General features: G+C 36.7%; 1 protein-coding gene across 4 annotated transcripts in view; it reads left to right on the plus strand.

The window, feature by feature from the left end:
- The first annotated feature begins 1,683 nt into the window (after positions 1-1,683).
- LOC115422509 (microphthalmia-associated transcription factor) overlaps positions 1,684-15,018 on the plus strand; it is a 31,927-nt gene continuing 18,592 nt past the window's right edge. For 2 of the 4 annotated variants that reach the window (XM_030138862.1, XM_030138863.1), the window contains exon 1: positions 1,684-1,872. In XM_030138862.1, coding sequence (XP_029994722.1) covers positions 1,769-1,872 — 104 coding nt within the window. In that variant the 5' untranslated portion in view covers positions 1,684-1,768. Of the gene's footprint in view, positions 1,873-11,433; positions 11,622-15,018 lie in introns of those variants that run through there. The other 2 variants (XM_030138861.1, XM_030138864.1) reach the window with 1 other exon arrangement.

Below are 15,018 nucleotides of genomic sequence, written 5' to 3' on the forward strand. Positions count from 1 at the left end.
GCATCTACAGCAACATAAGCAACATAGTATCACACATTTGCTCATACATCAAGACAGATGAACTACAGTCTAAAGTATTTTGCACTCACTTGAGGAATTGGCAAAATGCATTGTAGTGTCTGATCTCTGGGGGCCTCCTCAGCTGGAGCCTTGGTTAATCACTGCCTCTATTCATCCCACAACGCTCAGAATAATATGTGTTGTCTAGTCTATTGTGTGTGTGACTCTGTCCTCTTTGACTGAATGTGCAGCGCAATTGACACGTAGTAACTTTGTTTGGTTTTCATTTGTCTTGGGATAAGACCCTGCCATGTACAAATATCAGTAAATTCAGATTCTGTTTTATATTATGTCTGTTTTCAACTGAAACATTAAGGGTTCAGGTTTAGGTTGTAGATCTGTGCTATCCAGGAGATTTCAGTTCGCATCATGTTTGCATTTATAAAATGCAAACCTAAACCAGTTCAGCAGGATGAGGCGGATGCAAATATTAAACTTGAATTTACATAGTGTAATAGAAAGTGCCCCCCCGCTGGCATCAGCACAGAACGTCAGCTTTCTTGACGACATACTGCCACCATGTGGTGAGTAGAGGAACAGCAGAGCAGAGTGAAGTGAACAGAGCTGGGGAGGCGACGAAGCAAAGTCAGTCAGGTCTGTGCAAAGGATGGAAACAGATGAGGCTGGACAGAGTCTGCAGGTTTGTCACAAAGTGTTGAATGATTTGGATGAAACAGCTCAGCTCAGACTAAACAATCAGTGACTGCTGCAGATTGACTTCTGTGCTTCTGTGTTATATGTATATATATATATATATATATATATATATATATATATATATATATATATATATATATATATATATATATTTATTATATATATATATATATATATATATATATATTTATTTATTTATATTTACAGGTCTTTATATATATATAAAGACCTGCTGTATCCAGGTCTATTTCTTTATTTCTTTCTGCAAGCATCTCATCATGAAGGTCTCAAGAGATTAGCTCCTGGCATTTTCCTCCATTATTATTATTATTATTATTATTATTATTATTATTATTATTATTATTATTATTATTATTATCATTATTATTATTATTATTATTATCATCATTAACAGTAGTAGTAACAAGAAGAAGAAGAAGAAGAAGAAGAAGAAGAAGAAGAAGAAGAAGAAGTAGATATTTGTTATTTATTGATTATAAATTTTATTATATGAGTAATAATATCAAATTTCAAAGGAAGTACAGTTATTTCTTTGTATTTCTTAAAACAAAACTGTGGTAACTATAGCTATAATGAGACGTCTGTCCACTGCAGTTTAAAAAAAAAAAAAAAAAAAAAAAAAAAAGGCCAATGCAGACTTAATAGACTTTTTATAACTATGTCGCGAATTAATTTAAACCCATAAATGTCTACTGTTCACCGTAATTTATTAGCCCACAGTAGAAAACGAAATTTTATGACACTGTCAGCAAACAAGGCTGTGCAAAATCCCCTCGGATGAAACCAGCCAATAAAAGCCGTGCTGATATTGACAGACCGCGGTGCATGCTGGTAGTTGTATTGTTCTGGGTGGTGTGTGCCCGTTGGCGGTGCTGTGCTCGCCGCTGTGGAGGACTACACAGCTCTGGGTCCTGTACGGGTTGCGTTTACAGTGGTTGGTACTGAGCGAACTACGGCGGCACACACACATTAACCGTGTGTCTGTTTTTTTTCTGCTGTTTTACCTTTCCAAAAGTTGACATCTGCAAGTATGCAGTCCGAATCGGGAATAGTTCCCGACTTCGAGGTTGGAGAGGAGTTTCAGGAGGAACCTAAAACGTACTACGAATTGAAGAGTCAACCGTTGAAAAACAGGTCAGTTGTGTGGCTGTGGACAGTTATTTCCCATGCTGAAGCGGTTTTGGTGTTAAGGTGATAATTAGGCTGCAGACTTTCTGAGGATTGTCCGCAGACGCAGACATGTGAGGCTCCTTCACAGCCCGGTCTGGAGCTGGTCCGGGCTGTGCGGAGGTCTGGAGTAGGATTCAACTTGACTGTCATTCCTTAGGCTATGGTTATCTGCTGGCATGAAGTTATGCAACACTTGGGTGTTGTCTTGTCAACATCAGCTTCAAATATTAGCTTGGAGAGGAGCAGGCAGGTCAGACTTTGACGAGATGCCGCTTAGTGTGTGTGTAATGTTAAGCTGACACTGTGGATGAAATGATTGACTTCCTTTGACTTCTATGTGTTTTCCTAAAGTCTCTTAACATGACTTCTGCATAGCTATGTCTGATCTGATGATGCATTTACAGACACATAATCTACTGCAAGTTATGAAACAACTGTCAGCGAGCTTCTACAACTCTTAAACATCATGGCACTATAATATTTGTGGCCACAATCTATAAATAGATGTTTCCCCTAGTTTATTAAGTTAATGCAAAAAAGCCTGCAGTTAATATTAACTAGTTGATATTTGTTTACACCAGTAGCACAAATGAGAACTTCAGTAAGAGTAAACCCACAGTTGGGCTCTGTTTCATTAGTATGTACTTTAGTGGCTCAATTGTAGCTAGATTCTGTGACCTAATGTTTTGGACAAATCAAATACAATAAAACATCTCACTTGAGTAACATAATTATTTCCATAGGTGATCGATCGTTTGTATATATTCAGACGTTATCTGTTAGGTGATTGGTCTATAAAATGTTAGATGGTGAAAAAGTGTTCCCAAATCCAAAATGTCTACTATAGTCAACAGTCCACTAACATTCAGTTTATTGTCACAAAAAAAAAGCCAGACAATATTCACATATAACATGCTGGGAGAAGACAATTTGACTTTTTCTCTTAAAAATGAAACCAATGATCGAGATGTTGTCCATTAATTTAATAATCAATAACTTATGGAATAATTGGAGTCACTGAATAATGTGTGAAGACTTTGTGTGGTGTCTTTGGACAATAACTAACATTTGTAGTGACTTATTAGAAAGCTATTTTGAGATGTGACACATTGAGGCCTCTCCAAACAATCAGGATTGAGCTGAGTCAGGTCTGTGTGGTCTCGTCTGACCTTTCACCCTTTTACTGGGAGTACTGCAGAGTGGGAGTGCTTTCTCATACATTTCTCCTGTAGTGACCTATTCATTTAAATAAATGGTTCATGGATGGAGTTTATCTTCACTTGACTTACAAAATGCTGTGTATTCCTAGATTGTTATAAAATATTTATGTTATTTAATTGTTAATGCACAGCACTGTGTTGCCAATTTTATTTGTGGGTTATTTTAAAGCACTGAACTTTATACGTTATGAAACACTTACATAGGAGTGATATTATTGGGAAGTTGTGAAACTACCTCTGTGGCTCTGTGATGGTGAAGATGGTTATAACAGTAGTGGGAATTTTTGGTGTCAATGCTTCTTTATTATATTGCTTAGAGGTGGTAATACATGGTCTCATTGTCAGAACAGACAGGACAGTACTCTGCTGTGTTTGCACAGAGATCTTTCAGCTGGTTTTTTGGACTTAAGATGTCGTTTTTTCCCTTTGGCTTTTAGCATTTTGTTGCAGTTCTGTGTTTTGTTTGACCCATTTTCTCCAAAATCAGTCAAAACATCTGTTCAGAGAAAAAACTGTCATTTCAGAGAGTCCTAACCTTTAACCCAGTTCTGCATTTTTTTTAAACCAATTTCTTCAATTTTTTCATTAGTGAAATGTCATTACACTGTTACGCATACATGGGTTGAATCCGACCACTGTTGTGTTGTTGCTGTTGTTGCAGTGTACTCGGTCACAGTGTAACTGAGGGATCAGCCCTGAATGTAGAGAATCATAAACAGTTTTCATCTTAATGTGATTTGTTCCGGTTTATATGAAGTTCTCTTAACTCTTGTTTTGATTGAAGGTTTCCCACTTCCTCCTCAGTTTCCCATCATATGACAATGACCCAGCATAATAACAGTCACGATGACTTGGTTGTGAAACATTGTTGCTCCAAAAAAGAAAAAAAAAAGATATAATTAGTTTGATTGATTATTTGATTTGTCTGATGTACTAACATGGCTGCTCTGTCATTTTGTTTCTATATTTGAACCTAATGTGCAACAAAACCTTGTCATCTTTGCTTTTGCCAGATATATTTGTTTTTTGCTGTCTCCTTATCAGCTTGACAGAGAACTCCGGCTGCCACTGACGACGTGCCAGACCTTTTTGTGCCTAATATAGATGTGAGACAGGCGGTAAAACTAGTCTTCTATGCAGTGTAAATAAGATGAATAATTTAGCAGTGGATGTGTTACATTAGGAACTGAGACTTAAAGATTCACTTTTGCGTCCATAGTTGACTCTGAATGTCTTTGGCACATTTAAGCTATGAAATATGCTTTGTATTATGAGGTATGATGTTTCAGCACTGGTGCAGAAACTCCCCATAGGTTATAGTTGTACTGCTTTATTCAACATAAAGATAGCTTTTTGTTCCACGTTTAGTCAGTTAAAGATCTCAATTAACCCATAAAGACCCAAACCTCCAAAACCATCTACTGATGTAAAATGTTCAATACCTGTTGAGTCACTAATTTTATCAATACTTGTAAATAATTTGTGTAAATGCAGTTTGTCATCTTTCATGGTCATCAGATTGGACCCATTTGGAAATTCAGAGGATCCGTAGTGAAAGTGGAAACACTGTTATCTTCTACAACATTGATTCACCAGTAAAACTCACGGAGTTGGATCAATGACAGTGGATGGACACACGATTAATGATATATTTGCTGATAAACTCACTTTTTCTTCAGTTTTTCTCTGTTTTGATATAATAACCTTTTGAATGTATGCTCTGAGGTTTTCATGAACATCTAAATTAAATATAGGAGAATACATGATTTGCAGTGAAAAATGCTAAATATAGAAGATAATATTAGAATAAATGGTGATAAATTGCTTAAGAAAGGTTAAATAGGGTGGAAAAATTCATTTGGGAAGTGGCACAAAAGTAGAACTGGGTCTTTATGGGTTTAAATAAAACAAAAACAAGATTCTGACTGAAGTCTGGAAACACCAGTCACAAAATATCCAAAATGATGAATGCCTATGTTTAGTATATAGGAAAACATGCCAAGGGAACGCAGCACAAAGCTGACTCAGATGTTAAGAGACATTAAATTTGTTCTAGGGCAGGTTGTTCTCATGGGATGTCCCAGAATGAGATGCCACAGAGGCCACAGATCAAGGGCTCAAGACAGAGTGAGAGGTTAAGTGACACAGACAGGTGGAAGAACCGGAGGAAAAAACGGTTTCACCCACTTGTTCATGGGTCGTGGGCACGTTGTTGCATCACAACTGCTTGGGGAACATTCTGATGCACATGCTCATCTTACAGTTCTGCTTTGGAAATTTTCTCACAATGCCTGGAATTTTATTGCGTTTCCGTTTCTGTTGAGTGTTATTAGTTATAAACTGTGATCTTTGTCATCCTCTGTTGGTGGCAAAAAGGAAGTGCAATAACACTAAAAACTTATTATCCAGCAGGTCACATTCTCAGCTTGAACAAATTGCTTATTCAAAGAAGTCCAATATTTCTGCCACAGACCATTATGTATTAACCACAGTCTGATACAATGTAAGAATATGCTGCTTTGTGTTGTTGTTGTCACCTTTAGGGTGCAAGAAATCAAGAACAATCTGCCCTCAGTGTTAAAAGCTGTTTGTTTTTTGTTCGTACTACATTGTATTCAGTTGAACCTAAAGACCCCATGGGCATGTTGAACCCGCTTTAGAAAAGTGTATGGAAGAGGCGTCCTGGCTGTCCTTGGATGCTCTGTATTTTGGTCAGAGCGCAGAGGGAAAAGAGAGAGCAGCAGCAGAACATACTGTCCTGCTGAAAGCAACTGAAGGGAATTATGAAGGGTAAAGAACCTAATTACAGAAATAAGACTCAGCAAGTTCAAGTTATCCCAACCATTTCTGGCTTCCTGGAAATGCCACAGCAAAGACCCTGATTATCTCTTTGGATGTGTTAACAGCTTTTGTTTTGCTTTGGCAGAGCAAAACTGTGGTATGAACCTGTTTAGTGGTGCTGTACTGTTAATTTGAAGAAGGAATGAACTGCATAGGAGCAAATGGTTTTCATGCAACAGGGTTTATAAATGATTTGTTTTTGAGATATTGTTGCTTATGGGTGTTGCATTTGCTGTCCTGAAAAATTAAAATGAATGTCACAGGCTTATAATGATAGTTATACATTTGTATTATGTGTGTGTCTCAATCGTCATTACTTAGAGTGTATGAAAAAATAAGATAACCTGTGAGCTCCCAAGAAGATATTTATTCACCACAGTAACGTTTCTGGCATCAGCCCTTCATCAGACATGGGACAGGTCAAGACACACAGCTGTTTATATAGAATACTAATTGCAGTATAACATGACAGGCAATGCAGATTATCTCATGCTAACAATAACTTTTAAATAGATGTGTCTTTAAATTCATAATGATTCATACAAGTACAATAATTGAGTTTCTTTAAATGAATACAAATACAGTGATCAGGTTTCTTTGAGTTCATGCAAATTCATACGAATACAGAGGTCAAGTTACTTAAAATTCAAACAAATTCATACAAATACAGGGAGCAAGTTTCTTTAAATTCATTCAAATTCATGTAACTACTAAAATGATCAAGGTTATTTAAATACATATAAATTAAATAAACAACTTTCTTTAAATTCATACAAATTCATACCTATGAGACTGTCAAGGGGCAATAAATAAAGTACAGTGTTCTGTGTGTGTGTATTTTACTTTGAGTGTGTCTGTTTAAAATGTGAAGAATTACCACATTGCTTTGGCTACTACCTGTGATGTAGGCTTTTATACTAGCAGGTCAGGATGCTCTATTCAAGTGGATTATATTGAAATTTAGGGGCTCACCTGGATGCATACTTTAGGGATATATTTTAGTCTGAACTAGTTCATTTCAGACAAACACCTGTGATTTCCACTCTGTCAGAGGATGCAGCGGATGTAATAAACTCCCATTAGGTGGTTCTTTTTCCTCATAGTCAGGCTCTCACCTTGGGTTGGTTTGAACTGAAAATATCACTGATGACAGAGAATTCCACGAGTCAACTTTTTATAACGATACCAGAGTCTGCTTGGATACTAAAAGCCATGATAGGCTACGTTCAGACAGCAGGTCTTAACCCTTTCGTTCATGAGTTCTGAAAAAAAAAAAAATTATCTAGATTTTTTTAGATTGATTTTGTTACCTCAAAATTAAGCTAAAGTTGCAATGCATTGAAATTTTTAAAAAATCTGGTTTTATTAAGAAGATATTTAATCTCCTGAGACCCAGGAAAGTATATGTTTGGCTTTTTTTAATCAAATAATTGCCTATATTGGAAACATCATGATGCAATAGTTTTTTCAGATGCATTTTTACAATTATTTTTATGAAATGTCCTTTGCGGTGGACAGCTTTTTTTTTTTTTTTTTTATAAAGCTCTGTGTGGCATCCCTGCTTAGACTGTTGCCCCCATGACTCAGCCCTGGATAAGTGGAAGACAGTGGATGGATGGATGGATAAACTGTGAAACCTTGTCACAAATGTGGCAGAAAACCCTAAGCTGGGTCTAGGAGGTTAAATTTATGAAAGCACAGAGCAGTCCAGATTGTAAAAGTAAGATGACCTTGTTTTCATTGTATTGCCTTAGGGTCTATAGAGACTGGCCCCATGTGCTTTGGAGAATATTGCCTTTATAACCCTTTGGAAAGTAAGCTTAAAGCTGCACATGACTTTTGTCACCAATTTTTCATCAAATCTGTAAAACCTGAGTCATAACCTAAGTATCATGAATCCATAAGTCTTTCCACGATTACTCACCTGAATCTCTTCCCTCACGGTGAACAATTTTGAAGTGTACTCCACCATAAACAATCCACTTGTTTACAAACAGAGCCAGTAGGTCACTCGGGTATTTTTGGAAATGCATCGTGATGTGCATTGTGGGAACCGGAGCTCCATGCAGCGGCATTATGGCTGCAGCGGCAACAAACACGGAAACGGCTTCATTGCCTCTTGCAACTGCAGCTGTGATATCGCAATATTTCATGTCATGATACTGTATCGATATTAAAAAGTGCAGTATCGATATTTTAGGTATTTATTCATATACAGAAATGGCGGAGATTAATTTTTGGTTTTCTTTTTTATTTATCAAGCTCTTTTATTTATATTTCACATAGGTATTTTCCTCTATATTTTTATGTTTATTGTAGTATGTAATGTAATATTTGTGCATATTTCTGGTGTAATTACATTTTCCAGGAATATATCTTTAAAAAAAAGAAACAAAGCAGACAAAAAAAGTATTGCCTTGTTAATAGAATGCTTGATAGAGGCCTATCGTGATATATCACAATATATCGTATCATGATCCTAGTATTGTGATTTGTATTGTATTGCCAGATTCTTTCCACACACACCCCTACTCATTTTCATATAATGACATTTTCAACACCTTTTTTTTCCTGTTGTCTTTTTACATTTTCATGTTCCCAGTCGTTTTGTCTTGTTAACTTTTACATCATTTCATTCTACATGTTTTTCTTCTTAGGACTACAACAGTGTAAAACCACGAATATATCTGGTCTATTACACTTTCACTCGGACCAAAACAGTGATTTAATATCTATTGTCCTTTTCATTATTGAATTTTATGCCCAGTCCCTACATGGATTTGTCCGACAAACAGGCCCTGCGTCAGCGTAGGCGTTTCATATTGTTGACGAGAGATTTGTATTCCTCATACACAGTTGAGCTCCATCCTCCGTGGGTTAAAAATTGATGGTCTAGACTTGACACTTGCATGCAGGTGTCTCCCATTATCACTGATGTTCTTGCTCGTAACTGACTCCAGGGGAGGATGCCAGCTGCTGCATGTCAGGGGTGTTGTGATCAGCAGGGAGTGAATCAACTATGCTGTCATGTCGGGTCATAATCACAGAGTTGTATTCCAGCAGAGAGGTTGTGTAGTCTGCCAGCGCGGCCTGATCTGCTCTGTGACTAAGGCACCTGCAGCCTGTTAGAGAAAAATGCAAGAGCTGTATTTTTGTAGTGCAGCTTCTTGGCTGTGATTTCATGTGAGATCTCGCAGGCGCTTGTCCATTCTCACTCTTCGTGCTCTGCAATCCCATTTTAGCTGCAGTACGTGAGAATCCATTTTTAATTGAATAGTACTGTCTGCTTTGCTGGAAGAGAAAGGTAAATTGTAGAGCATGGGATTGCAGTTAACTGGAAGAATGTTGGATTTTTATGATGATTACATTTATTTATTTTATTTTGTTTTGTTTTATTCTATTTTATTTGTGAGGGACCAATGCAATATTAAACCTAATCATTTTCATTTAAAGTGTTGTGCTAGAGTTAAGGCTAATTTTTACTCTGCCAGGTCACTGTCAAAACACATATATTGACAGAGCAAACATATTAGTCAGGTATCACACAAATACAGTGTAATGTTAATAACTTACTAACAATAAGTTACTATTTATTCACAAAACAGTTTAGATGGGCCCCATTCAGGTACACCAATTATTTCAACTCATCCCACACCTTATACTTGATTTTTCCCCCTATATTCGCATTCTGTGTTCAATCATCTTGATTATTGGTTATTTATTAAGGTTCAGCACTGTATCTCATATTGGCTGTTATGATGAAAATTGCAATCTTTTTATAGTCAGTGGTTAGCATGTTTTTCTGTGACGCACCGCCCTCAGTGGTGCTAGTAATTTATGTTTGTTGGTTTCGTTCATTTCCTGTTTTATTTTGGTGAGGGGTTTTGTTCGTTTGTGTGCACTGTGTCCGTCTTGTCTGCGTCCTCCCTGATTCTCTTGATTGTCTTCACCTGGGCTCATTATCTCTCTACCCTTTTATATACCCTCCTCATCCTCATGTCTGTTGTCAGTGTGTTGTTTATGCTGTGGCAAAACAAGAGCTTCCTCAACCTTCTCCTGGTCCTCTGTGCTGCTTTGTAAGATTTTTGATTCCACATCTTGTGAAGATCTTTTTGTTAGATTTTTTTGATACCTCGTTTGAGAAGATTTTTGTGTTAATTTTTTGATTCCACATTTTGTGAAGATCTTTTTGTTAGATTTTTTGATGCCTCGTTTGAGAAGATCTTTTTGTTAAAATTTTGATTCCACGTTTGTGAAAAACTTTGTTAGATTTTTTGATACCTTAATTAAGAAGATTTGTGTTCATTTTTTATTTCACTTTTGTGAAGATACTTTTGTTTTGTTTATTTTTGAGTAATAAATACTCAAACTAAGTTGCTCTGAGTCTGTCTCATGCATTTGGGTCCAAGCCTTGTGATCTCGTAACATTTTCAGTTTAATTCTAAAGCTTCTAATGGAGGTGTAGCTCTTATTGTCATACTACACATCAGCAGAGAGCGAGAGATCTGTGTACTAAACTGTTCTGGATAGGTGGAGTATGTGTGCTATATGTACAGAGATTCGTTACTCTTAAGTACTTTAGTGAGTACTCTGCAACATGGTACATATACAAAATGCCCAACTTCATAGACACCCCTGCAGTACAACATCTACACGTACAAACAACATAATCACAACATTGAGCAATTTAATCTTGTCACATCACAGTGATAGACTGATGATTGTTTTATTTGGTCTAAACTTCAAATACTTAAATGATTCAAAACAAAAATTGCTCTCACCTTGATGCATTGTAGTTAATGGGGTGCTGAAGTCTACATTAATTAATTAGAGTGAATCTGATGCTGTAATCTGAATTTTTTTTTTTTTTCTACATTTTTTAAAATCATTTTTGGTGTTTTTAGATCTGTTTTTCTAATAACGTGGAAAAATAATTCATTTCAGACATGCATAAATGGCCTTTTGTGTAAAAAAAAAAAAAAAAAAAAAAAAAAAAAAAAGGGGAAGAATGATGTAGGAACCAAATTCAAATGTTTCATCACTTGTCATCTGATTTGTAGGAGCCAAATAGACTTTCTCCAACTTATGATTATGATGATCAGTTTTTCCCTGCTCTACTCCATCATTGCTTTATCAGCCTTTAAAATAGCATTACCCATAGTGACTTGTACTACTGTTAGTAAGTGAGAAGCTGTGCGTATCCAAAAGTGCTGTGAATTTTTATTGTTGGATAGGCTGACTTTGTCCAAAGGTTGAAAGTGTTCCTTGCTTTGTCTATCAGTGCTGTAGTGTAGTGTTGTACTGCTGTTCTAATATGGTTGTAGGGTGTCCTCCAGCAGCACTAACACGTGTTTCTGAGTGAAACAGTATCTGTGCGGTTTGACAGACACTGTGTTTCCACTCGCTGCCAGTCCTTTCCTCTGCTCTCATACATGAGGTTTACTGGGCTGGTCCTCTGCTGGGGACTCTGTGTGGCGATTGGAGATTCCAGGCCGGGCCCCGGAGCCTCCCCCCTGTGACACACTTTCAGCGCTGCACCACCAGCATGACTTTCACTGCGCTCCAAGGGCGGGAGGTGCACCTTCAGGAAAAACAAACAAATATGGAGGCTGTAGGAGTGCAAGTGTACAGACCCTGCTCATTTGACTATCTGTGAGTATGGTGCCTCAGCATCTGGGATATTGTTGGCACGCATTAAAACGTGGTTTTGGATTGTTTTGATGTACAGTATACGTACAAGTGAAGGGCAGTATGCACAGGCACATGGTGGAAGGTATATTTAGTCATAGCTATCAGCATGTGTCTCCTCGTTCAGTGTGTTTTGTGTTGAATGGTTTGGCTTTAACTGACTGATTGGCTCATCCTTTGAGTTTCCTTAAAGCAGCAGTGGATTGCAGTTTGTCTGATCTATAACTCAATATAAAAGGCTTTGTGAACTTTTTTTGTCAACTTTTTAGTAGGCAATGTAATATAATTTTCCATATTAATTCAAATATATTTTATCTGAGGTGTTTTTTTTCCCATCATGCATAGTGGTCTATCTTGTGCAGCTTGTGTAGTCAGTAACATTATCTGGTGTAGTTTCTTTCCAAAATATTATTTCTCCTGCTATATGTTATCTCTGACATGATTGCTTACCTGTTCCTCTTCTGGATGCTAATGGTTCATTTCCTGTTAGATTGAATATGTCAGTCAGAGTCCGTTAAAGACCTGCTTCAAACTCCCAGGGTCTGATTTAAGTTGCAATGGGCTGGGATGGAGTAGCACAGTGAGCAGAATCGAGGATCATGAGTTAGGTGGGTGGGGCTCTACGAGACTGTGCAGCCATTGTGTTTTTTTTTTTTTTTCTTGAGATACACACAAACATGAGAGGAGTGTGCACACACAACAGTGAAAAAGTTAAAAGGGACAAAATGAGCTTTTATGTTTCACTGGAACCTTTGGCAAAAGCCATAGAACCATCAAAAGGAAGAAACAGAGAAAGAAGCTGAGCGTTCTTTGTAAAGAGGCTTCTGGTCATTCATGACCACACACACACACACACACACACTTGAGTCAATCTGATAATCAGATATGTATTTAGAATGTTTTCGTGCACTACTTATCTCTACTAATTATCACCAGATTTATGAAAAAAACGTCATTGTTTGGAAAGACATCAACTCCAGGCCTTTAGTTTGGTTGACAACTACTCTTATTGTAACTGATATTAAAACATTAAACACACTCAGAAAAGAAAGCAAAATTAATTTCAGAAAAGTTAATTGCAATATTAATTTTGAACACATTTTTTCTAATGTATGAAATAGTTCTGCCTTTACACAATGTGTCCACCTGAGGGCAATGACGTGTTTATTATGTAGGGTTTTTTTTCTCTTGTATCATAAATTATTTATAAATACAATCTTCAAGACATAAAGAAAACCTGAAAATAAACTCTGTTGCCCAGGTATCCATAGTTACAGCTTAATTTCACATTTGTTTTACTTCCCGAGATGTGGGTAGTTTTAACTCTCCAGGAGGCTTCAGAAAGTTATGAAATAAAATGACATGTTTTTATCTGAGTTACAGCTGCTGTATTGGATTGTTGCATTAACAAAGCATATATTGTGTACTTTCTTGTGACTTAAGTATCAGCAAAAACATCTGTTTGACTTTAATATCTGTGTAGTTGTAGATGTTATATGTATTAGGCATTAGACAGCTGTTAAATGACCACTCTTCATTTGCCAATTTAGCCTTTTTTAGGATGCTATATATGCAATGTAAGTAGCATTGTCAAACACATTCGAAAACTTTGGTGTTCGTATAAACTATAAAGCCATTGTGTGGAGTTCTCAGTGTAAAGTGTGTCATTGTTTTCTCTCACACTGTCATGTTGAAGGGAGACAGAAATTCTCTCTTCTATCTGCCAGTGCTGCTACACCTTCATGTTGTTGCTGTGCTTGAGGTGACAATGTGTTTTCGCTCATGCTGCCTTCAAGGCTGTGCAGTCTTAATCAGCCATTTCCAAGATTATTTAAGGTAGTTCCATGTCAAAGCTAAAGAAGCAGTCACGAATACACAGAGAAATAAATAATATATCGTCTGCCGGGGAATTAAGTTATATAATATAATACCCTCTAAAAACATGACAATATAAAGTGTATGTGTGTGTCTTTGTATTATAAAATATAATTATATGCCTGAGATGGGAAATGATTTTCAGCTTTTATTCTGATTTTATGTTAAATGTTCCTGTAATGAATAAAAAAACATCAAAATTTTGGCTTTCGTACCTCGGAAATGAAAAGGAAATGAAGCTATTGTTCTCAGAGAAGTAGATTAAAAAAGTGAAAAATCAAAGCATTCAGTTCTGGCAGCATAAAAAGAAAAAAAAGTAGTTGTAATATTAAATCCAGTGACTTTTTTGTTTGAAATTTCTGGGATGAAAGGAAGCACAATCGCCCTAAGTCACTCAGACAAAGTCATTATGCATATGAACAGTAATTCTCATTCTGTGTATTGGGTGAAGTACAAAGGAACTCGACAAAAATAGCTGTCGGATTGAGACCCAAACTGCCGTACTTTTAGAGACCACACTGCAGCTCAACTTTAGTAGAAGTCTTTGTTCCTCGAGCATAATTCAGAAATCAATTATTCTCCCATTCCTGATCACATAAACCTGTCCTGCACTAGACTTTCTGTTTTATATTGCAGCATGTTTTTTGCTCTTGTACAGGGTTCATTGGGTGTGGTATCAGACAATGAGATTATATGCAGTGCTGGGGGGAGAATTATGGTATGCTGAGGGTTCAACACCCACTGAATACGCTGTAGACCGAAGCTGTGTTTGACTGCACTGGCTAATTAGTGCGATTACTGCACAGCTGGATTGGCTAGACATTTTACTGAGTTTTATCAAAAGGATCACTCACTCGATGAAGGCTTCATCCCGACAACTTCTGCTTCAGCAGAGTCTCTCTATTTTAGGACTGCAGCACCCTGTCTGGGGAGTAGCTGTCTAATTTAAGAGAGTGGGAAAAATGAAGCAGCCATTTAAGACAAGCGTTCCTCTTTCTGTTACACATGTCTGTAAAAAAAAGAAAAAAAAAGGATTTATCTGCTTTTGCTTCCTGGCTCATCAGACACATATTGCCTATTTGATATTTAAATAAAAATGGATGCCTTGATATTGAAGACTGAAGATTCAAAGCGTTTATTGTGATATGCAGTGAGGGAACATGCTTTGCTGTCCACAGAATGGCAGATATATAAAAACAAGTATAAATAGATAAAAAGATTAAAAAAATAAAAAATAAAACAGTAAATAGATAAAATAGTGCAAAAATACACACATGTAAATGAGCAAACTCTGTCTGCAACTGTAAATGTAAACAGGTAAGTACAGTTGCATGAGTTCGTGCCAACAATAGGTAGTCCTGGTTGTTAACTCCCGTGAGCTGTTTTGGAAAATTTAAACTAAAGTTTACCTTCATTTTTTTCCTTCTCCCTTCATCATATGAATCTTTTTATTCCATCTGCCTTCCCTCCATCTTCTCCTAACTTT

This window comes from Sphaeramia orbicularis, chromosome 7 (genome assembly GCF_902148855.1).
Source record: "Sphaeramia orbicularis chromosome 7, fSphaOr1.1, whole genome shotgun sequence".
Classification (NCBI taxonomy): Eukaryota; Metazoa; Chordata; class Actinopteri; order Kurtiformes; family Apogonidae; genus Sphaeramia; species Sphaeramia orbicularis.